This window comes from Harmonia axyridis, chromosome 3, assembly GCF_914767665.1.
Source record: "Harmonia axyridis chromosome 3, icHarAxyr1.1, whole genome shotgun sequence".
NCBI classification, from domain to species: Eukaryota; Metazoa; Arthropoda; class Insecta; order Coleoptera; family Coccinellidae; genus Harmonia; species Harmonia axyridis.
In genome coordinates this window covers 5,377,597-5,401,120 of record NC_059503.1, presented here as the reverse complement: position 1 = coordinate 5,401,120, position 23,524 = coordinate 5,377,597, and the positions used below count along the sequence as shown (strand labels likewise).

The 23,524-nt window shown below is 34.3% G+C and overlaps 2 protein-coding genes across 2 annotated transcripts; one reads left to right on the top strand and one right to left on the bottom strand.

The window, feature by feature from the left end:
• Nucleotides 1-76: 76 nt before the first annotated feature.
• On the top strand, nucleotides 77-20,226 carry LOC123675853 (mucin-5AC-like). Its single transcript, XM_045611393.1, has 6 exons — nucleotides 77-343; nucleotides 11,514-11,554; nucleotides 12,733-12,779; nucleotides 14,585-14,639; nucleotides 14,761-14,876; nucleotides 15,749-20,226. Exons 2-6 carry the CDS (start codon nucleotides 11,524-11,526, stop codon nucleotides 19,589-19,591), a joined length of 4,092 nt encoding a protein of 1,363 aa, XP_045467349.1. The 5' UTR covers nucleotides 77-343; nucleotides 11,514-11,523; the 3' UTR covers nucleotides 19,592-20,226.
• Nucleotides 20,227-20,457: 231 nt separating this feature from the next.
• Nucleotides 20,458-22,751, bottom strand: LOC123674733. Its single transcript, XM_045609790.1, has 3 exons — nucleotides 22,472-22,751; nucleotides 21,209-21,287; nucleotides 20,458-20,953 (listed from the first exon to the last, which is right to left on the bottom strand). Exons 1-3 carry the CDS (start codon nucleotides 22,643-22,645, stop codon nucleotides 20,685-20,687), a joined length of 522 nt encoding a protein of 173 aa, XP_045465746.1. The 5' UTR covers nucleotides 22,646-22,751; the 3' UTR covers nucleotides 20,458-20,684.
• Nucleotides 22,752-23,524: the final 773 nt, after the last annotated feature.

Here is a 23,524-nt window from a genome sequence, read left to right as displayed (position 1 = left end):
TCCTGTACAATATCAGATTGAAATAAATCGGCGATGCATCTCATGTAATGAAGAGAGGCTTCTTCATTTACTGGTAGTGAGACTATGAACTTTAACTCTACTCATCTCAGATACAATTCTTTGGCCTTTGTTAGATATGCGTGTGAACATTGTGAAAGGTCGTACATGGGTAAAGGAACTGCTCTGTCAGATGTACGGGAGAGAGCAAGTTTGGGATCATCATCTGCAGACTCTTCAGTTGTTTTCTTACCGCCAGATTTGAAAGTGCTTGTGGTGGTAACAATAGGTGAGAAGAACTGGTGGTGATCTAATCCTCAAGTATAGGTTTATCGTCGATTTAGTGGTGAGTACTTACAAATATTTAAATATATCCAAAAAAAAATTTTCAATTTTCAACTACATCAAGAGGACTTCCAAGTGTCAACAGTGTCAACCTAGGATATTTTTGAATGTGAAGAAAAATTTCAGTTCGGGATGTAATAGAGTATATTGCTTAATACAGGGTGATACACAATATTAATATGATTTTAATTATATTTTGAACGCTTGTTCCCTGAACAAAAATACAATCTTTATTTTTCGAATTTTGAGCCGGTATTGATCTCGAATGATAGTTTTAGATTCACTGACATCCTCAAAGTCGATTCTGTCCGTCCGTGCGTATACACGATAACTTTCGAACGTATGGTCCGAGAAACTTGAAGTTTTAAAAGTAAGTTCAGATTTCGAATGTGGCAATTTTATTTCCCTTCCAATTTCAAAATTGCATGTTCTATCGAATTGAAAATTTGTATTTGGATGTAAGGTAGGCAACAATTTCAAGATCGTGCACAATTTCAATGTGATCACATCATTATAACCATAGAAAATCGAAAAAAAAATAACGAAAGCTCTGACGTGAAGTAAGGATCTCTGGGCGCATTCTGTGGTTTCCAAGGGCGCAATTGGTACACTTGCTAGATTTCGAAACTACTTCGCGTGCAAAAAACGACGCTCTATATTCATATTGTGGAGATATAGGTTTGAAAAAGTGAGATTTTTCCAAATTTGTCAAAGCAGTTATAACCTGTGTAGATCACTTGTTTCTGCTTCTACAATTTTCGAGTGAACCTCCAAAACTTGTGAAATCCAAGTGTTTTCCCATAGTGTTCCAATGGTGAATATAATGGTTTGTGCAATGATGAATTAAGGAAAGAATTTGGAAAAACTGGGTCAAGAATTATACGATTCATAAAATTATCAAGCCAATTAATTTAGGGAAGATTATGGTACTCAGATTCATTCGGAAATTATGGATAAGTGGTTTGATTATTATTTCTGAGGTTCAAGGTTTATTGTGGAATAACAAGGTTTTTACACTATTATGTTAAGGCCCTTTTAGCACCTTTAATACTTAAGGTCAAGGACTTTGATTGACACTTTAGCTAAGATTATGATAACAATGAATAGATAAAGAAGAAGAACACATCTAAATTCATTATTCTAGCGGTATTCTCTGGACTTCTATACCTAGTTTTATCTAATTCCCTACTACCGACAAAGAAATTCCTTATTTGAATTCAATAAACGATTTCATGCCAATATTTCCTTTTTCGCTGTTTCTTAATTTGTCGATGTTAGGAAAATAGTATAGAATCATTTCTCAGGATAGTTTATTACTTTCTCCTTTATAGTATCTAACTTTTATAAAAAGTTTTCAAAAAAAATTTTCATTTTGAATAGTCTCTTATCTAGACAGCTGTCACTTTTGAAACTGTCTTCTTTTGACATTTCACAAGTAAAAACTACGCCATTACTACAAATGGAACGACGCAGGCTTCAACAACGTACTGAAATTCTCAAAATTCAATAGAAACATTTCGCAGTCACAGTTCTCAAAACTATAGCATTTTTGCGTCGTGGAGCACCTTCTTGGGCTGCAATAGTGAAACTGGTAGAAAATTTGAGCTGTTGGAACCAGCTCTTGTGAAGAATTGGAACCGTGTGCGTTGCTCAAAAACAACTGAGAATATTACTATGTTGTAGCCCGCGGTGTTGACAAAAACTCAGGTTTGTCGATTCCACAAACGACAATTAGGGATATTGATGTGGCTGACGTTTGTTTCCAACAAGACGGCACTACGTGTCATACACATAACACAAGAATTTAAGTTGTGTTGGTAATTTCAAAATCAATAATTACTCCAAAACGAAAGCCAAATCATTGAAAGTTTAAAGTTTTCTGGGTCCACTAATTCAAAATATTCAACCGAATAACAATAATTCAATCTCATCATATACGAAATAAAACAACTATACAATTGAAGAATTCCAAGAAAATTCAAGAAGAAAACAGTACAAGTTAGAATGCGAATTTCATTCACAAAGCTATAACGGGAATGAACGGTTCAATATGTGGTGAAGAAACTCAAATATTTATTGCTTAGAATACTTTAAAATGTGCGAAGTCTATCACAAGCGAAGCAAAATTCAAGCAGTCAATTAAATTTTATGAACCTCTTGACATTCACTTCAATCCGATGTTTTGTTGAACTAGAGAAATTTCTAATTGATAATTTACCGGTGAATTCTTATGGGTAATAAAAATTACATATTGAATTTTCTACCTGGTATAATATTTCCTAGTTTTTCTTCGAAACCATAGTGAATATTTCTTCGGTGTCATCAAAAATTCTAGTTACCTATCTTGTTACCGTCAAATAAAAAGCATTCACTTCAGCAAAATAGCATTCTGCGGTTACAATATTTGCATATTGCTCACGATCTCTCGGATTCTCGTTAAGAGGAAATGAAAGCTGAAGTACTTTGCAGAATATTGTTTTACTGATTAACAAGTGATGATAGCGACAAGTCATAAAACGCTGGTTATTATCTATAGCTAGATGTTAGATACCACTATTGCATCTCTCTACACAGTTTTTGTCTCTCTTAGTTTAGACTTCATCAATGAAACTAGAACATCTACACTGTGTCCGTAAAGTATGGAACAAATTCATTTTTAACGATTTTAAGAAATAATCCTGAAACACGTCGATTTTTTATTTTTAATTTACCGTATTTCAAAATAATAATCTAATAATAATAATAATAATAATAAAATGGTTTATTCTGTAAGCTACAGGGTATAAACATATAGTCACAGAGGCGTGAGCCTGTACGTGACTTCTAAATAAACAAAATATAATGCAGTAGCCAGTATTCAAATAAATTCACAAATCAAGATCAAATTCTTTTAACATATTTCAATAAAAATATAAAAATCAACAAAAACTCAATAGCACAGTAATATACAGGTTGAATTACTTTCGAGTTATTACGTCATCGTCATTTTTTTTTAATGGAACACAATTTTCCGATTATTCTAGCTGAGCTGATTCAAAAAATGTATCAAATGTTGGTTACAGGGTGGACAAAAATACAATAGTTTTGTGTGTGCTCATAAAGTAGGTAACGCTTAACATTCTTCATTAGTCAAATTAACAATATTATCAAAAATACTTATTGTCTAGCGGCAATAAACAAATTATGACATTTCACAAAAAAACTAGACGACTATGTTTTTTTTACCTTTATAAGAAATAATTTCTTTCATATTCTGTCTGCTAGACCACAAGTACCAAACATGTTTGGATACAGCTCATTTTTATTAATCTAAAAATGTAACAAACTACAGGGTGTTACATTCAAACCAATTATGTAATCACTTCCCTTCTAAAACATTTATATTTTGAGCTATGGCAGTTTGAAAACGTGAAAATTTGGACCTTCGCGGAGAAAATCATATTTTACAGGGAAAATTTGGAAAAAATTGAATTTTCCCCTATCACTACCAGATTTCCATTTGCAGCTTATTCAAGAGCGTAGATTATAAGAATATGTAATCAGTTCTCTTCTAAAACATTTATATTTTGAGCTATGGCAGTTTGAAAACGTGAAAATTTGGACCTTCGCGGAAAAAATCATATTTTACAGGTAAAATTTGGCAAAAATTGAATTTTCCCCTATCACTACCAGATTTCCATTTGAAGCTAATTCAAGAGCGTAGATTATAAGAATATGTAATCAGTTCTCTTCTAAAACATTTATATTTTGAGCTATGGCAGTTTGAAAACGTGAAAATTCGGACCTTCGCGGAGAAAATCATATTTTACAGGGAAAATTTTGCAAAAATCGAATTTTCCCCTATCACTACCAGATTTCCATTTGAAGCTAATTCAAGAGCGTAGATTATAAGAATATGTAATCAGTTCTCTTCTAAAACATTTATATTTTGAGCTATGGCAGTTTGAAAACGTGAAAATTTGGACCTTCGCGGAGAAAATCATATTTTACAGGGAAAATTTTGCAAAAATCGAATTTTCCCCTATCACTACCAGATTTCCATTTGAAGCTAATTCAAAAGTGTAGATTATAAGAATATGTAATCAGTTCTCTCCTAAAATATTTATATTTTGAGCTATGGTAGTTTGAAAACGTGAAAATTTGGATCTTCGCGGAGAAAATCATATTTTACAGGGATAAATTTGGCAAAAATCGAATTTTTCTCTATCACTACCAGATTTCTATTTGAAGCTAATTCAAGAGGTTAGATTATAAGAATATGTAATCAGTTCTCTTCTAAAACATTTATATTTTGAGCTATGGTAGTTTGAAAACGTGGAAATTTGGACCTTCGCGGAGAAAATCATATTTTTCAAGTTATTCATGGAAGACCATTAAAGGATACAGCATTCTATTAACAAAAATTAATCTACTTATAAAAAATCAACAATTATCTAGGATATTTTTTTTTGGAGATACAGCGGTTCAAATTAGGGCAAAATTTTCGAAAAATATGGATTTATGGTGAAACCACGGAGCGTAGGAAGAAAACAAATTACATATTCGTAAACTACGACACGAAATCTATGAGAAAACTCATTTTTATGGAGATCCTATAAAATTTTTTTGGACTAATTTCGAAAAGTCGAACCGCGAATGACCACGAGACTTTTCGAAAAGATGAACTAAGACAGAAGAACGCAAGTTTGAAAAACCGCTCAAAAGTACATGTCTTCGCTGCTTCCCTCAATTTTCAACATAGTAGCAATAAGCCAAAATCGCAGATTCATCCCAATTTGTACATTCACGGAAGATCGCATCTCGCCGAAACCGATCTTACTACACATGCTCCAAAGGAAGCGCTCTCCAATTCTGTCGAAACAATACCCAACTTTACTTTCAATTCACACGGAACAAACATAAGTCCGTATGATTCAGATTCATCTCATCCTCGTCCGATATGATACATATTCGGCATGTTATATAAGTCCTTCTTGATATTCGTGAGGAACCTCCATTACGCAAGCTCGATCACCATACGGTGCCCTCTTTTAGTTTTTGAAGAAGCCGCCGATGATGCTACCGCTGACATAACCGGAAGAGACAGTGTTACCAACTCGATAAAATGTGAGCGGTCATCGTCAAAAGTCGCTTTCAGGTGAAATGCTCACCGTTCAATCTCCAACAACAATAAGTCTACCATTAGATACGTCATGTTATTCGTGATTGTAAAAGCTCTCCCGTTGTTATTTTTTTCAATCTGCCCTTAAGACTTTATGAAGAAAGCGGTCCGAGATCAATCAATTCGATTTTATGCATGATGCGTCTCTTTGTATGATGAAATGTGACTGAAATCTTGGGTTCTTTCATATCGCGATGAATTTTGTTCGTTTGATAGTTACGTACGTTTGAAATGTTTGAATGATTGAATTTATACAAGCCTCAGGCGATTTTCTTCTTTTTTGGGCTTTCGACACAATGTTTAATATTCTGTGGTAACCACGACCGTTTTCGCTTGACGTTGTCGTGAGTGATCCAAATGATAATACGTTTAAATTGCAATAAAACAACGATGGATTTTTCGATTGACATGAATTTTATTTATCCGCAAGGTAATCTTATGGCATTACATTTTAAATATGATTTCTGGCATATGACCGCCACGGCTAGCTCGAATGTAGTCCAATCTGGACGTCCAATTTTCGATGACTTTTTCCAACATTTGTGGCCGTATATCGGCAATAACACGGCGAATGTTGGCTTGTCTTCCAAATGGTCAAGGGTTTGTGGCTTATCCGCATAGACCAATGACTTTACATACCCCCACAGAAAGTAGTCTAGCGGTGTTAAATCACAAGATCTTGGAGGCCAATTCACAGGTCCAAAACGTGAAATTAGGCGGTCACCAAACGTGTCTTTCAATAAATCGATTGTGGCACGAGCTGTGTGAAATGTTGCGCCGTCTTGTTGGAATCACAGCTCCTAGACATCATGGTTGTTCAATTCAGGAATGAAACAGTTAGTAATCATGGCTCTATACCGATCACCATTGACTGTAACGTTCTGGCCATCATCGTTTTTGAAGAAGTACGGACCAATGATTTCAGCAGCCCATAAAGCGCACCAGTCAGTTTTTCTGGATGTAACGGTGTTTCGACATACACTTGAGGATTAGCTTCACTGCAAATGCGGCAGTTTTGTTTGTTGACGTAGCCATTCAACCAGAAGTGCGCATCATCGCTAAACAAAATAAAATGGACGTAGTGCGCGATACGTATTCCGCACAGAACCATTATTTTCGAAATAGAATTGCACTACTTGCAAGCGTTGTTCAGGCGTGAGTCTATTCATGATGAATTGCCAAACCAAACTGAGAATAAATCACTTGACAGCTGTTAAATCGGTCGCCATCTTGAACAGTAATATCAACTTAAAGTTATATACCTAGAAAAAAAACACCCGTTATAAGTCCGATCAGGTTCCACTGAATGGAGTAAGAAAGATGAGATTTCTTACTACAAAAACTTTTCTGACAGTTTTAGTCCAAATTTTACATGTTTTCTTCAATAGAGGTTAAAATGCAAGCCATGCGGCTGAAAATATAAATCGATATAGGGTTACGAAAAAAAAATGAGTTACGAAATAATATTTTCCAATATCGTTAAAAAAATACATGAAATCGAGATGATTATCATTCATAACGATCATTCATTGAAAATTTAGCAAATTATATGAATAGTTATATCTACGATAGTTGTGGCATCATAATTGATGAATAAATGGTAAGAGTAATATGCATTCTCTCAACAAAATGTCAATGATGTCATCGGATATTACATTTAGAAAAGGGTACGTACATGTTTTTTACGTTATTGAATTGTTTGAAATGAAAGCTGGAATCATCAATTCAATGCCATACTAGATATCATCCACGAGGTGAAATATTTCATCCTGAAATTAGTTATGTTAATTTTTTAGAATTTTTTTGGGATTCTGTAAAAAATGATGTGTTAAAAGCTAAAAGTAAGTCAGATGTAGGCTGAGAAACATCCATTGGATATGTAACGATCTGGAAAGTGAAGATAAGCTGACCTACATTACGAAATTCATTGCACCAGTTGATTGAGATTCTACGCTTTGAATGGGATCCTTGAACTTGATGACCAGCAAGATGTACTGATCTATAGTAAAGGGTGTTTAATTAAACGTGCAAGATTCCAAGGTTTAAAAACTTGGTTATCTATGGAAAAGTTATATTTATTTATACAGGGTGTTATCAAATAAGTGCAAGAGTTTTTAGAGGGGGAATCATCATCGAAAATTAGAAGACGTCTTTCATGTAAACAAAAACTAAATGTCAGTTGTCAGTTTGCACTTTTTTCATTTGAAAATAAATGTAATTTAGGAAGTTCTTTCGAAACAGATTCTAACCTCATCAATATACCCCCATATTTACCTATATGAAGGATATTTCAGTTATTCAAAATGTAAGATCCGAAGAAGCTACTGTGAAGCAGAATAATTTTTATTTAAATAATAAAAAATTGTGAATAGAATAGCTGTCATTTAATTTCGATTAAAATGAATTTCCTAAAAGTAAAAATCTGTATATATAATTGAAAACTTTGAGGCATTTTTTTGAAAATTTACACACTACCAAAAATGAAAAGAAAATTACTGATGAAGAATTGAAGGAATGAGAAAAGTTTCTTGATGTATCTCTTTCATCAAAGTGGGACTATTTAAAAATCGGAAGAAACGTCGAATTTTTGTAGTCTGTCCTACATATTTACACCAGGAAATATTTTTGCTGACGATCTATATGCATAATTTATCATATATATTACCATAAATTAACTGAAGAAGATATGTAATAGTGATAGTTCGATGAATATTACGAAATATTTGGAATATATTATTTAGTCTTGTTTGAGCGCCTATAAGGTGAATTTATTATCTAATTTTTAAGGGGTGACATTTAAGATTCTACAATTTATGGTCAAACTATAGTTGGCTCATCTTACTCAGACACTTCTGCACCATCTTCAAACCCATATTATTTAAATTTAGCGCCTTGATAAAAACTTGTCTTCTTGGATAATTGCTAACATTTAGAGATAGATGATCAATATCTAATAATTCGATATAAAAACCGGTTGATGAAAGTGAAGTTTTAATGAATACCTGTGAGATCTTCGAATTATTTTTCGGTATCTTATGATGAGAAGGTAATTGCCAAAAATGATGTAAACTTCATAATCGATCCCATGAACGATTTAAACAACCTTGACACAGATTAGTCTTTTTTTGCGTTCATACTCTCCTGCTATTTTAACAAGAGTTGATTCGAGAAAAAACATGATCGATTCTATTTCAATATTGAAAATGTTCCAAATTCAGGATTTTCCAGTAAGAGGGGTCATTTTGATTTTGAAAAAAGGAATTTATTTTAAGAGAAATACCTTATTTTTCACGTGGCCTCTAAAGGTGTTAAATCATAACCCTGTTATTGGAAAACGCTTCATTTAATTCTATAAAGTTTATTATTATTATTATTTTTTCTTAATCCAAACATGACATTGAAAAACAGTTGAATAGTTGGGTATGAGAAAGGAACATCCAGTTGCCGTGACTTTCTGTTTTACCGATTAATTGATTGTTCAATCCAGTTAAATATATGTATAACATCTACAACGTTTATACGCATGACTTACTTACTCTTAAATCGTGAAATTATCTGTTGAATCCTCGTGATCATCTCTGTTTGTGGGAACTTTATTTTCAAGGATGAGATCCTGCAGAAGGATCAATTATTCCCATACGCTAAACTGAACAAATATAGTGTTTGGTTGTTGATCCGTTCATGACATTAAAGGTTAGGTTAATCTAGTGGAAGACCCTCAATAATATTTAGAATATTAAAACTCGTGTTGCGTCTTCGTCCGTAAGTTATTATTGTGGTTTTATTGCTTAGACGTGTTCGCTTTTATTGTCCAATATGCAATTTTAATACTGATTTAACACTAGACTACTTTCTGTGGGGCTATGTAATGTCATTGATCTATGCGGATGAGCCACAAACCCTTGACCATTTGGAAGACAACATTCGCCGTGTTATTGCCGATATACGGCCACAAATTTTGGAAAAAGTCATCGAAAACTGGACGTCCAGATTGGACTACATCCGAGCCAGCCGTGGTGGTCATATGCCAAAAATCATATTTAAAATGTAATGCCACAAGATTATATTGCGGATAAATAAAATTCATGTCAATCGAATAATCCATCGTTGTTTAATTGCAATTTAAAGTTCTATAGCTCTAAAAAAAAACACCCTTTAGTATTCTCAAAAGATAAAGAAAAAAACTAAATTCCTTTATCGATATTGTAATTACTGAACAAGTGTAACTTTCATAAAATAAATCAGTTAAAAGAGATCGAAACTTCATATCATCAATTCATCCGAAATGGTGTTAATATATGGAAATTTGCAATTGTCCCAATTCCAATTCAACAAAAATTTTTTTGCTCCAGTTCTTTCAGAGCGATGTTTCAGAATGCAATCGACCGACAAAGAAGTTCAGATCTGCATATTTCTGGTCCATAAATCACGCTTCGGTCAATTACAAATCTCCTCAATTTCATGAAGATTATACACTATTTTATTATGGGAAGATGATAAAATGTGGTGGTAATAAAGATTCTAGAACTGCATCGAATTTTATGATGACGGTGATCGTAAAAACCTATCTGTTTTTAACGGGTTTAATGCGAGAAATTGTGAATTGTATTGCTTCCGAGTCTATCCGAAGCATAGGAAAGTTTGTGATCATTTTTACGGCCTTTTTTTTTGGGTCTCCGAATTCAAAATTACCACTCGCATTATGAACAATTTTGGTTTTCTGTTTGTCGGTTTATGTGTCCCCAATTTCTTGTAGATCAGCCTTTACCTCTGAAATTTTTATCCGAATTCATCATATCTTCTAATTTTCATTGTTTCGTGACACAGCGCATTGTAACAGCACCTTTATTTTTTTCAAATGGGGCCGTTTTTAACGATTTCATCATTTAAACGATCCAATAAAGCTATTTTAAGTTCGCTGTTGATGGTCTGGCCCTTTTGGAGGTAATCAATGAATATTATACCTTGCGCATCCCAGAATACTGATGCCATAACATTGCCAGCTGACTGTTGTATTTTTCCTCGCTTTGGATTCGCTTTGGAACGTCACTCAGCTGACTGTCGATTGGACTCCGGAGTGAAATGATGGAGTCATGTTTCATCCATTGTCACATATTGTCGCAAAAATTCAGGTTTATTGCACTTAAACAGATTCAAACACTGCTTAAAATCATTATCGTTGTTACTTCTGATCGATTGTGAGCTCGCGCGGCACCCATTTTGCACACAGCTTTCTCATGTACAAATATTCGTGAATGATATGATCTACCCGTTCAGATGATATCTTCACAATGTCTACTATCTCGATCAACTTCACTTTACGGTTATTCAAAATTATTTTGTGAACTTTTTTGATTTTTTCTTCGGTGATAGCCTCTTTTGGGCGTCCACTGCGTTCGCCGTCTTCGGTGCTCATTTCACCATGTTTTAACTAAGCATACCAATCAATGATGGTTGATTTTTCTGGTGCCGACCCCGGAGACTCTTCATCAAGCCAAGATTTTGCTTCAACTGTATTTTTCCTTCAAAAAGCAATATTTTATAAGCACACGAAATTCTTTTTCTCCATCTTTTTTCAAATAACAATAGTAGCTACAATCACAACGCATTATCTCACAAACTAATGGTCGGACTGCTGTCAAATTTTGACACGTATCGTTTGACGGTTGGTACTAACTAAAAATCATATGAATTTAATACTAGCACCGCCATCTGTGCATCAGACCGGGGACTTTTCAATTGGACTAATATTATATTCCAACAAGTTGAAAATCAAAAACCAATACATTGACATTGTCGACCTATTGATGGATACAGAAACACTGCAAATTTACACCATGATTCAGTATTTCCTTGTATTCCATAAAATTTCACAAGTCATTGAAGAAAAGGCTAACGGATTCTGATGAAAAGTGATACAATGATATATCAACATATATATTAATTTATTTTTTTTTATAGTTAATCTATAATTGTTGAGATTCAAAATTCAATATATTTTTTGTTTCAGCCTCGAAAAAATGACGAAAGATCGTCCACTCAGTAGTATAGGTGAGTACATTTCTCATATCAGTTTACGGAAGATAAAACCTTACCAAACCGATTGAAACAAATCAAATCATTACAACCCAATTACCTCGTTAAATGTCTCACTATCACGACTCATCGAATGTACACGCATTGGAAATTTTTCTACCTATGTACAGTCAGAGGTCGAATGTCAAACAATCACCAGACAGTTCGATAACTCATTCGAATGGAAAGTAATGGTACAGTCAATTTCACTTTCACATCGATTTATTGTGATGCTGTTTATTTAGCTGCAATTGGTGTGTGATCTATCGTTCTCTACTATCAGAGTTTCGCCGCAAGACTGGTTCTATGCTATATACAGGCTGATTCAACTTTCTAGTTCTGAAGGGTGTTTTTTTTAGAGCTATAGAACTTTAAATTGCAATAAAACAACGATGGATTATTAGATTGACATGAATTTTATTTATCCGCAAGATAATCTTGTGGCATTACATTTCAAATATGATTTCTGGCATATGACCGCCACGGCTGGCTCGGATGTAATCCAATCTGGACGTCCAATTTTCGATTACTTCTTCCAACATTTGTGGCCGTATATCGGCAATAACACGGAGAATGTTGTCTTCCAAATGGTCAAGGGTTTGTGGCTTATCCGCATAGACCAATGACTTTACATAGCCCCACAGAAAGTAGTCTAGCGGTTTTAAATCACAAGATCTTGAAGGCCAATTCACAGATCCAAAACGTGAAATTAGGCGGTCACCAAACGTGTCTTTCAATAAATCGATTGTGGCACGAGCTGTGTGCCATGTTGAGCCGTCTTTGTTTGTTGACGTAGCCATTCAACCAGAAGTGCGCTTCATCGCTAAACAAAATAAAATGGACGTAGTGCGCGATACGTATTCTGCACAGAACCATTATTTTCGAAATAAAATTGCACTATTTGCAAGCGTTGTTCAAGCGTGACTCTATTCATGATGAATTGCCAAACCAAACTGAGAATAAATTACTCGACAGCTGTTAAATCGATCGCCATCTTGAACAGTAATGCCAACTTAAAGTTATATACCTCGAAAAAAAACACCCGTTATTAGAAAGCTTTACTTCAAATTTTGTGCTTTCGTTTTATGAATATTTCTTCTCGATTATTCATTAATAATATATTTTAATCAATGAGATTTCTTGATTTGTTCTAGGGTTCTCGTTTCTTCTTATCTGTCTCCAATGCATTACTACAATACAAGTGAGTAAAACTTTTTATTTTCATCTATGTATGTATAGTTGATTAAATTCATTTTGAAAATATTGTAATCAAGTCATATATGAGATGAACCAGGTCTGTTTAGTCTGGGTTCCTGGTCATTCAGGAATTAAAGGAAATGAAAAAGCCAACACACTTGCCATAAAAGGAGCACAAACTCCTATAGGTAAATGTACCTACAAGAAAGAGTATCAGGAGAAGGAAAAAACAGAAAGAGAAACTCTTGCTGATGTATTGGATTATTCTAAAAAGTATCTCCGAGTCTCAGAAGTATCTGTATCTTAGCAAAAATATGCTACACACTGGATTCCTTACAGGGCATTACCACTTTAGGAAACAAGAGAAGGAAACTTGAAACTTTGGTACTGTCAGATCTAAGGAGTATCTGGATCTTAACAAGTTATATCCTACACCTTCTCATTGAATTCTTTACAAGGCATTACCGCCTCATTAGAATGAGTCCAACAGAAAACGACGGGAGCAGATTCTGTGAGGAGGAGAGAGAAACTCCAAATCACCTGCCTCGCCATTGCTAGCCAACGCAAAAATTCTTTGGGCAAGAGATTTGTAGAAGTGAAGAAGTTACCTTCTAGAAGCCATCCTAGATTCTGGAGTTTATTATAATAGACCATAGGGTTGCCTCCTAAATCTATACAATCTACAACCCCTATTTGGATTAAATAACTGTTAACAATGGGATCACAAAAAATCATATCTAATATTTACCTATAAACAGGTATGTGACCCCCAAGGGTGCTTGCATAAACGAACCCTCAAAAGTTCCTGACGCCAAGTTAATGCTCTTCTCGTAATTTCCTTGCTTACTAATACAACATGTGTAATATTTAATTATTCGAAGAAAGTAGGAAATCATTTCTATTTCAATCAGTAAAAGAATTTCACTATCACAAAATTTTAAGTGTTGCAACTCAATGATTCCTAGTTCAAAGCGAGATGAATCTCCCGATCTCGCAACAATTTAATCGTTTTTCCATGTCCGATGGAATGTTCAACCTCTCATTAATTCGTTACCAAGAAAGGATTAGTACAAAAATCTCAGTTTCTCCAACAGTTGTAATCGATGAAAAGTCGTTTCGGAAGAACTGTATAGTCCGTAAATAGGTAGTTGTTACAGGCTCTGATTGTAGTCATTTCCAATGATGGACATTGTCGGGCATTCGTGAAGAAAATTTTTTTACGCTTCTGAAATTCTTATCGCAAAATATCTCCAGTTGTCAAGTTCATGATAGTGTGTTGCCATTTTTTTTTATTAACAGCAAAATATAAATTTTGCAGACATATATAAATCAGCAAAGTATTAATTTTCCTGCCTAGGCACCAAAATAAGTACTTTCTCGTCTAAACAGTAAAACGATTATTCTGAATGGGAATAAAACATTTCATAAGTTGTCAAACTATAATTATTATGGACATTTCCATAACAACCAATCAATCCAACAATTGCGAACTGGCCAGCAAACTGACCAGACTTGAATCCAATCGAGCACGTATGGGATTACTTAGGGGGAACAATATCCAATCGCCAAAATCCACTTGCATAAAGCAAGGGAAACAAAGATTTTTTATCAAATATATTGAAGTTGAAATAAAGGAAAATATTCATCTCACCTCCAGAAATAATCTCAAATTTTTTTTAGGGTAAAAATATTAAAATTTTACCATAGTTCTTACCATATCTATAGCTTGTATCAAACTGGAAAAATTTATAGATTTTTGAATAGGAAGAATTGATAAATAATTGACATAATTCTAATTATTTTTTTCAGTTAGTCCAAAGCCAAGAGACGATAAAAACAAATCTACCTCCAGTTTATTATCAAGGTAATCAATCATTCTTCTCAGTTTGGCATAAATGATCTTATATCAAAATGCAGAGATAATATTGGGTTGTGGATATTTAATACTTAATATAAAAAACAATTAAATATTATATTTCTTTCAGGTGTTCAAGGTAAACCTGGGGTAGATTTTCCAATACTGACAAAAATTCCAAAAACTTCTTTCAGCTGTAAAGATATTGAAACAGGATACTATGCAGATTTAGAAACGAATTGTCAGGTAAGGATTATGTTTTTCAAAAATAGTGATACCCACTAATTTTGATTTTTGCATTTGCTCAGCTCACTTTAATCTTTGGTTTTACACTATTCCAAAATGACTCAATAACTTTGAACGTGGTGCTTGTCCCATTTTCTACATCATTGAATGAAATTTTTCTTTCACGATACTTGTTACATAACAATTTAAATGAACAGTAACACCTGAATGTCTGAGGATAGAACAATGCCGTGATTCACGCAATGAAATTATGAAATTTTTTGTCTTGGAACACAGCATAATTATTCAATTATGATATCAAACTGACTTGAATTATTCTCACTCTTATTAATTTGTAGTGAAAAATTTCATTTTGGACCAAATGAGAACTTCAATATTCCTTTTCGATGAAAATAACTCTGATTTTCCCACCTTGAAATAGGGAAAAAACCTTTTCAGACATCCTGTACGATATATCAAGTATTAAGAAAGAATCCAATAGGTAATAAAAGAATTTCCAATGAGAATTACAAAATTTAAAATGGTTATAATTATAATAGCAATACTGTGTATTGTTTTTGACATTTTTCTTAACATTTGTGTTCAGTATAGCTTATGATATTTAATCATGGAGAGATACACACTTCAACAACGTTTATTAAATTTTTATGTAAATAAGTGCTCATTTATGAATACCGAGAGCAACTTAAGAAAAATTCATGGACGTTATTATTCAGATAATCGACTGAATATTCATCGTATTGTAGACAAATTTGAAAATGGTACTAAGTATGCCTCAGTACTTGGAAAACCCTATACATCTGACCATAGATGAAAACTATTGCTCACTAAAAATTACCTTTCGAATTCTACAGCCTGGTTTTTCATTACAGGTCTTCCACATCTGCGAAGATGGAAAAAAGACATCATTTCTATGCCCCAATGGAACGATTTTCCAACAATCCGACCTGATATGTGACTGGTGGTTCAAAGTCAATTGTACCAGTTCTCCATTACTCTACGAAGAAAGCTCTGAACAGCTCCAAGAAGAGATAATCAAGAAGAAATCAGCTCGCAGGATAACAAACAAGGCAAGATTTAATTCTGGTAATCCAAAAAAAGATGCAACCACGCAAAATAAGTATCCAATAAATGATCAACTTTATGAAGAGAAAAAAAGTAAAGCACATACCAAACCGACTTGGTCGTCTGAGAAGAACCAGCAGTGGATAATCAAAGAAAACAACAATAATTTACCTCAAGAGAAGCTCAACTTCAGAACAATTGAGAAATTTGTATCGACAACTACTGAAACCATCGAAACAACTACGAGAAAAAGAAATGGTTATAGAAAACTAATTCCCGTGAGGAGGAAGAAACCAACAGCGCAACCAAAACAAACAACAGATCAATTCGAAACGAGACATAGTTACACTGCTTCTTCCAATTTGAGGAATGGATATTCAACAACTGAAGCAAATGTTATGATTGTCACTCCAGAAACTACCTCACCAGCTTCTACTCCCTACAGGAAGAGATTCCCATATAAAAATTCCTATAGTTCGACTACTGAGAAAACTACAACCACTTCCACAACTACAACAACTAGAAAACCTGAGAAAGAATCATTTGATCCAGAAAAATATGTCAATATATTTGTAGGCACAAGGCAGAAAGTACTCAGAACTAACAATCAGCGATTGTCAAACAATCACAATTTCCCCAACAATAAGGTTCATCCATGCAAATCCTGCCATAAAAATAAAGCAGAAAAAACGAACGATGTGAAGACATCATACCTCGATAGCGATAGCAACATACTTTCCGAAGACTCGGAAGAAACCCAAGTTCCTCAAGAAACAGCATCTATAGTGGAGAACAGCCGATATAACAAACTCAACAGACAAAAATCTAAAAACCCCACCGGGGTTTACGAAAACCACAAAACAGAATACTCGGAGATCAAAGATCCCCAATTCTATAACGAAAAATACTTCAACAACATAGTTCCAGTGACGTCTCAATATGTAACAACACAGGCCTTCAATACTGGTAAAATTTTCGTGGGTAGCAGTGTAGGAAGTCCCATACCTAGAAATAAAACTACGGCGACAAACTGGAAAACTTTAAGCATAGATGACCACAATAGGAAAACATTCAAGCTCTCTGCCATAGCTTTCAACACTGCACAAGCCTTGAATCCCTTTCAGAACAGCAACAATGACACCTTTACAGACTTTAAATCGTCACTTGATAACAGACAAGTACAAGAAATTTCAACGGCAGCTCTCAATACCGCAGAACCCTTCAGTTTGGTTACGAAACCTATAAACAATGAAACACCAATAGAACCCTCAACAGAACCATACGATGTTGCAGTTCCAAACGTTGAAACTAATGTTACATCCAGATTCAACCTCAAACAGAAAGAAGAGAACGATAAAGATGTGCTGAAAATATCTACGATATCTTTCAATACTGCTAAAGCTTACGAGTCCTTATTCAAGGAAGAAATTAAACCACAAGCAGGTTCAGTAAGTACTGCTCCACCACTGGTATCCGAAGTGACTCCAATATCTTTCAATACCGCACAATCCTATGAGTCACTATTTAGGGAAGAAACTAAAACTCCTCTATCAGGTCCTGAAAGAACGGTTTCTCCAGTTATACCTAAAGTAACACCAATATCATTTAATACTGTGCAAGCCTATAACTCTCTATTCAATGAAGAAATTGAAGCTCCTAAATCAGATTTTGAAAGAACGGTTTCTCCAATTGTGCCTGAAGCAACACCAATATCATTCAATACTGCCCAAGCCTACAATTCACTATTCAAGGAAGAAAATAAACCTCCTATATCAGGTTTTGAAAGAACGGTTTCTCCAATTGTGACTGAAGCAACACCAGTATCATTCAATACTGCCCAAGCCTACAACTTACTTATTAAAGAAGAAAATGAACCTTCTATATCAGGTTTTGAAGGAACTGTTTCTCATCTGACATCTGAAGCTACACCATTATCATTCAGTACTGTCCAAGCCTACAACTCACTTTTCAAGGAAGACATTAAACCTGAAACGATATCTAGTACATCTCCACCTTCAACAGATACTCCATTCACTTCAAATCGGCTAGAAACGCCAACTACAACAGAAGAACCAGAAGATGATGTTCAGTTACATATCAGATTCAATGGACCTTCTTCTGAAACTTATCCAACGGAGACGACAACTGCAAGGGCTCCATTGAAACCTAGACCTTTCGAGCTTCTTTCCACACAGTCCACATCCTTAGGTTTCGATAATGAAAAATTGGAAAAACCTGAAGATTCCTTGCCTTATCCCTTCTTCAAGATATCGAAGGCTAGTCCTTTCTCACTACCAGAAACCTCAACTCAAAACGAGAACGATTTGAGGTTAACCGATTCACCTACCACTGAACCAACAGACCTCTACATCCAACAGGATGACATCCATACTGAAGGATCACTAGAGTCTTTCAGGCCCGGCTTGGTAGTACCTTCATCAGTAAGTCCACAAACCTTGCACACACTAGCCACCTACTTTGAAAGTGCTCTAAGCAACATGACCTCGGAAGAAAGGCAAAGTTTGAACGACCTTGACGATGAAGGAATGGAGGAGAAGCTGAAGGATCTGTTGAGTCACATGACAAGACAGAAATACAACCAGTTGTTCACGCAGATGGGAGATCAGCCTGAAGAGGTCGTTGAGTTAACAACTGAGAAAGAAGTGGAGGATGCTGGTGATGCAGAGGATCCTCAGAAGGTGAGAAAGTTGGCAAAGTTGTTCTCTCAGGCTCTATCTGAGTACCTGCACGATCCTGCCAACTTTAAGAACAGGCTGATTCAAGTTAGACCAACGGAGCCTCCAAATCATGGTAGTGTGACCAATACTGAAAAAGAGCTGTTAAGTTTCTCGGAAGATGATTCCAAGAACACCCTAGCTTCATTGTATAACTCCACTTGGAGCTACAAGGCTTTAAATAAATCTGTAAATATAGAAGGTGACAACAACTACTTAGGATCAGATGGTGAAGGTCTTTCTTCGGCTGACAGTCAATCTTTTGTTTCGCAGTTCAACAGTTTGAACTACGAAGATAGGAAGAAGGTGGGAGGAGACAATTTACCCAAGAACCATTGGACGTCTTCTCCACACGCAACTAATCTCTGGCGTACAACCTTTGCAGTGGATCCGTTCTCCTTGAACAAAGATTTCCAGGTAACGGAGGCTTATACAACAGTAGCACAAACTCCAGAGACTGAAAACTACTCCGACATCGAGCCATTGTCTTCAGAAGATGAGGAAGAGATTAAATATGAGCTGCGGGTGTTCCCCAAACTATCTTCCAATTCCTCCAAGCTCCAAGGCATCCTGATAGATTTCATGAATGCTAGTACTACCTCGGAGGCTGACAGATTACACCGGATATTGAGGAAGTTGAACACAACTGAAGATGAGTTCTTGAATAGGATGAAGAAGATCGAGGAGAATCCGTTGACGAAAAGGCTGATACTTCTTTTGATTCACGAGTGTGAGGGAACTAAAAACGCGAAGGAAGAGTTGATACCTTTTTTGAACCAGGAGAAAGAGGATGTCCAGAGCTCGGAGACTGGTAGTAGGAAGGATCAGGAGGATGTAGGAGATAAAGACCAAGATGCTCGAGCTCTACAATTGCTAAATTCGTTGTATAATATTGCAACAAAGTTCGGTAGATGATAATAAATAATAGCATATACTCTTGAAAAAATTTGAAGGGATTAAACTTTTTCTTATCCCTAATAACAGATTCGGATGTTATCTTTCTGTAGATGCAGTTTATTACAGGTTGCAGCAGAAACGTGGGATGGTTTATAAAAAACAACGACTCGTGAACTTCAGGGAATATAAGTTTATGTATATGAAGTTACCGTCCTTTTTTTAAATAAGAATCTACCACTAAATTTGTTCGACACTAATAGAGTCAATTGTCAAATAATCCTTGCAAATAAAAGTCTTTTCGGAAAGGAAAAATAGTAATAATCAACCCCAAAGATTGTACCAAATCTGTTATTATTTTCTCTGCGATAATCAAATGCAGAGCAAGTTTTCTTACCTTTCGTGATTTTATCTGATTTTTGTGATTTCATAACATTTCATTCTTGTCATTGTGAAGAAAATTGAACAGGGCTATGTGAACAGAATTTTGTATATATTTTTCATTACGTTTAGTTTAAGGTTATTATAACACTTGTATTTATTATGTTGTTTCGATATGTAAATGTGTAAATGGCAGATATAATATGTAAAATATTTTTATGTACATTAAGTTCGGAATGAATATTTCAATAAATGATAAATAAGTTACCAATTTACTTGTGATGTTTTGTTTATTATTTCCTTGGAAGCCTTATTCGAGAGATTAAATGAATAAAATTAAACAAAGTTTTTCCCAATAATTTATTAATATTAATGAAAATTACTTTGTTCTATTTTCTCTATAATGAATCAACATCATGTAAGGACAGAATCCATTCAAGAAATATACTTTTTGGAATGCATAAGAAACAAACAACAAATATCGTATAAAAAATTAGGAATAGGAAAAAATAATGAACCATTATGTGAAATTTGCTGTTTATTAATTAGGATGAGAATGAGGTAAGTTCATTAACGTTAAATTTGAAAAAAAAAGTTTCATAAAGAGTTGAGTGAAATGATGAATGAAATCAAATTTACACAATCAAGTGGTATGAATACAACGATAGTTCCATGCAAATGAAAAACATTTTATAAATGAAAATCACAAGGTACAATTTCCATTTCGTTTCCTTCAGATATAGCAAGGTGGTATAGCACAAGTGCCAGCTCCTTGAATTCCTGGTTTTTGTTGGAGATTGCCTTGACTGTTTTGCCGGTGTCTGTTGAGTTCCATATTTGCTTCTTGTATAGCCTCCCATAGCTTTGCCTCTGACATAATTTGCCTAGATAAATTTTCAACAGCTGGTTCTGCGTTCAGTTCTAAAAGAGCACTGATTGAATCATCTATTTCCTCACCATCACTTGTTAGAGCTGGAAGATTTGATCTCTTCCTTCCACATCCTGAAATGTCAACATTTACTTTATGCTCGTATTGAAAAGAAAGCGAGTAAGTTAGTTCATTATAACTCAAGAATGACTAGACCGGTTTTTATAATCTTTGATTTGTTGCATTATCAAATTATGTAAAAAAGAAAAAAAATCACAAAAAAAATTGTAATTGAAAATTCAAGAAAAGTAATGACATGGCGAACAAAAAAGAAAAATGATTCTAAAACAATTTTCATTATTTCATTAAAAGTATTTACGGATTCTTACCAGTAAATGCGTTACAGAATGGTCTTTTTTCGGCGTTCATATTATCGTCCACACGTTCTTCAATGGTGTATACACCACCCTAAAAAGAAATTAAATTAAATAGTTCGTCATAAGTGTCACGTATGTAAATCATTTGACAAAATGTTCAAAAATCTCTGGAATCTGCACCATTAAGGTATCATATTGCCAATTACCATTCCTATTCGATTTTAGGTGATATGATATACGAAAATCCAAATATAGTTTCATTTATCAATGAAAATGGAATAGCATACGTATCACTGTTATGACTCATTCTACATAAAATTCAAAATGAGTCACTTATGTGGATTATTTCAAATGTAAAAATGCTGTTGAAAATTTCAAATTAAAAGTAATAAATCAGTATCCTAAGCAATTTGAACTGATAACAATATGCAGCCAAGATTTATATTTCATTCCTCAATAAAATGAAAACAGCATAAGTGTCTTTTAAGTGAATTATTTTAAATAAAGTTTGAAATTTCCGAAACCCATGAAAACACTGTTCCAAAATTCAATTTGAGCTGATAACTATATACAGAAGTCGAGATTTCATTTCGTTTCTCAATAAAAATAAAATTGCATGAGTGTCACTTATGAGAATTATTCTAAACAAAGTTTGAAATTTTCGAAACCTGTTACAAAATACGAATTTAAAGTAATAAATCAGCGTTTCAATAAAAAAAAATTTCTAAACGAAGTTTGAAATTTTCGAAACCTGTTGAAATACTGTCACAAAATGAAAATTGAAAGTGATAAATCAGTTTCAGCAAATTTAAGCTGATCATGAATTGCGGGAGCCGAGATGTATATTTCGTTCCTCAATAAAAAGAAAACAGCATAGGTGGTACTTATGTAAATTATTTTAAATAAAGTTTGAAATTTCCGAAACCTGTGAAAATTCTGTTCCAAAATTTAATTTGAACTGATAACAATATGCAAGATTTCATTTAATTTCTCAATAAAAATAACATAGCATAAGGGTCACCTATGTGAATATATCATTCTAAGCAAAGTTTGAAATTTTCGAGATCTGTTGAAATACTGTTACAAAATGCTAATTGAAAGTTATAAATCACTATCCCAAGATACTCCAAAGAGTAAAACATTTCTAAAATTACGACTCCAAAAAGCTTGAGTGAAAAATTTGAGCTGATTATATGAAATGCAGGATTCAATATAGTTTTACATCTCGTTAAAAATTGTACACAATATTTCAAAATGTCTTCTAAAGCAACTCACCTTTTTCTGCATAACATATAACTGTGCATGGCTGATGAAGACAGAAACAATGATGGTAGAAAAAACGATACTTTTCGTAGGCAGCATTGCGGTGTTTACTGAAACAAGATCAGATGAAGAGTGAGGAAATATTTTTGGGATAAGTGTAACTATGGCACATTGGTCAACACGCATTTGCTCTCGATACCTGCTGGTTCCTTAAGTTATCCGTCTAATACATATACTCCGCCCTTCTGGTTTCAGAAAATGATTGCCCGATATTTCACTTATCTCCATCAGTTTTCCACCCAGCATCGACATCCTCGTGGAAAACCGTTCAAAAAACAATAATCTAGCTAGAAGTAGCTACACTTTTATTCGCGGAATAAAAAGTTATGTATGAGAGATTCAGTTGATAGGTTCCATACCACTTTTTTATCGTTAGTACCAAGCTTCAAAATGTGTCAAAATTTCACGACCAGTAACGAATTTAACCTGAACATACCCTGAAAATTTCGAGCTTTTTCCGTTTCGGAGTTATCATATTCACGGACGGGCGGACAGAATCGACCATTTCCGGCTCAAAATTCTAAAAATACAGGCATTCTAACAAAATGATGAGAATAATAATTTTCGAGGCAAAAACTAATTACACTACTAACAATTATAATACACTTATAGCCAATAATTTATGTCTCAACTTACCTCCTTCATTGAAGGAAATGTGGAGCAGTCTAGCTCCAACATCTTATATATATAACGTGTTTTAAATTACGCGGTTTTCTCTGATGGCTTCTGCAGAAGTAATTTACGCGAAATCAAATTACCAACGAAAAAACCATGCTGCCCACTTGCCTCCCTGGTCTGAACGTCATTTCCAGTCATTTTGGAAATCAGAGTTCGGTAAGCTAATATTTCTCGTCACGATTGAAAATTATAACATGACAAATTCTGATTGAAAACCCGTACGAACTTAATTATTATCAAAATTGGGATACGGTGTTAGAAGATTGCTTGAATGGAACACCCAAGATATTTGTTCGTTTTTGTTCAATGAGTTTTCTTCAAGAAATG

Coding starts and splice junctions, on each gene's coding strand:
- LOC123675853 (XM_045611393.1), top strand. CDS start 11,524: ATGACGAAAGATCGTCCACTCAGTAGTATAG. Junction 11,555..12,732: donor TCGTCCACTCAGTAGTATAG/GTGAGTACATTT, acceptor GATTTGTTCTAG/GGTTCTCGTTTCTTCTTATC. Junction 14,640..14,760: donor ACCTCCAGTTTATTATCAAG/GTAATCAATCAT, acceptor TATTTCTTTCAG/GTGTTCAAGGTAAACCTGGG.
- LOC123674733 (XM_045609790.1), bottom strand. CDS start 22,645: ATGCGTGTTGACCAATGTGCCATAGTTACACTTATCCCAAAAATATTT. Junction 21,288..22,471: donor TATATGTTATGCAGAAAAAG/GTGAGTTGCTTT, acceptor ATTTCTTTTTAG/GGTGGTGTATACACCATTGA. Junction 20,954..21,208: donor ATTCTGTAACGCATTTACTG/GTAAGAATCCGT, acceptor TTGACATTTCAG/GATGTGGAAGGAAGAGATCA.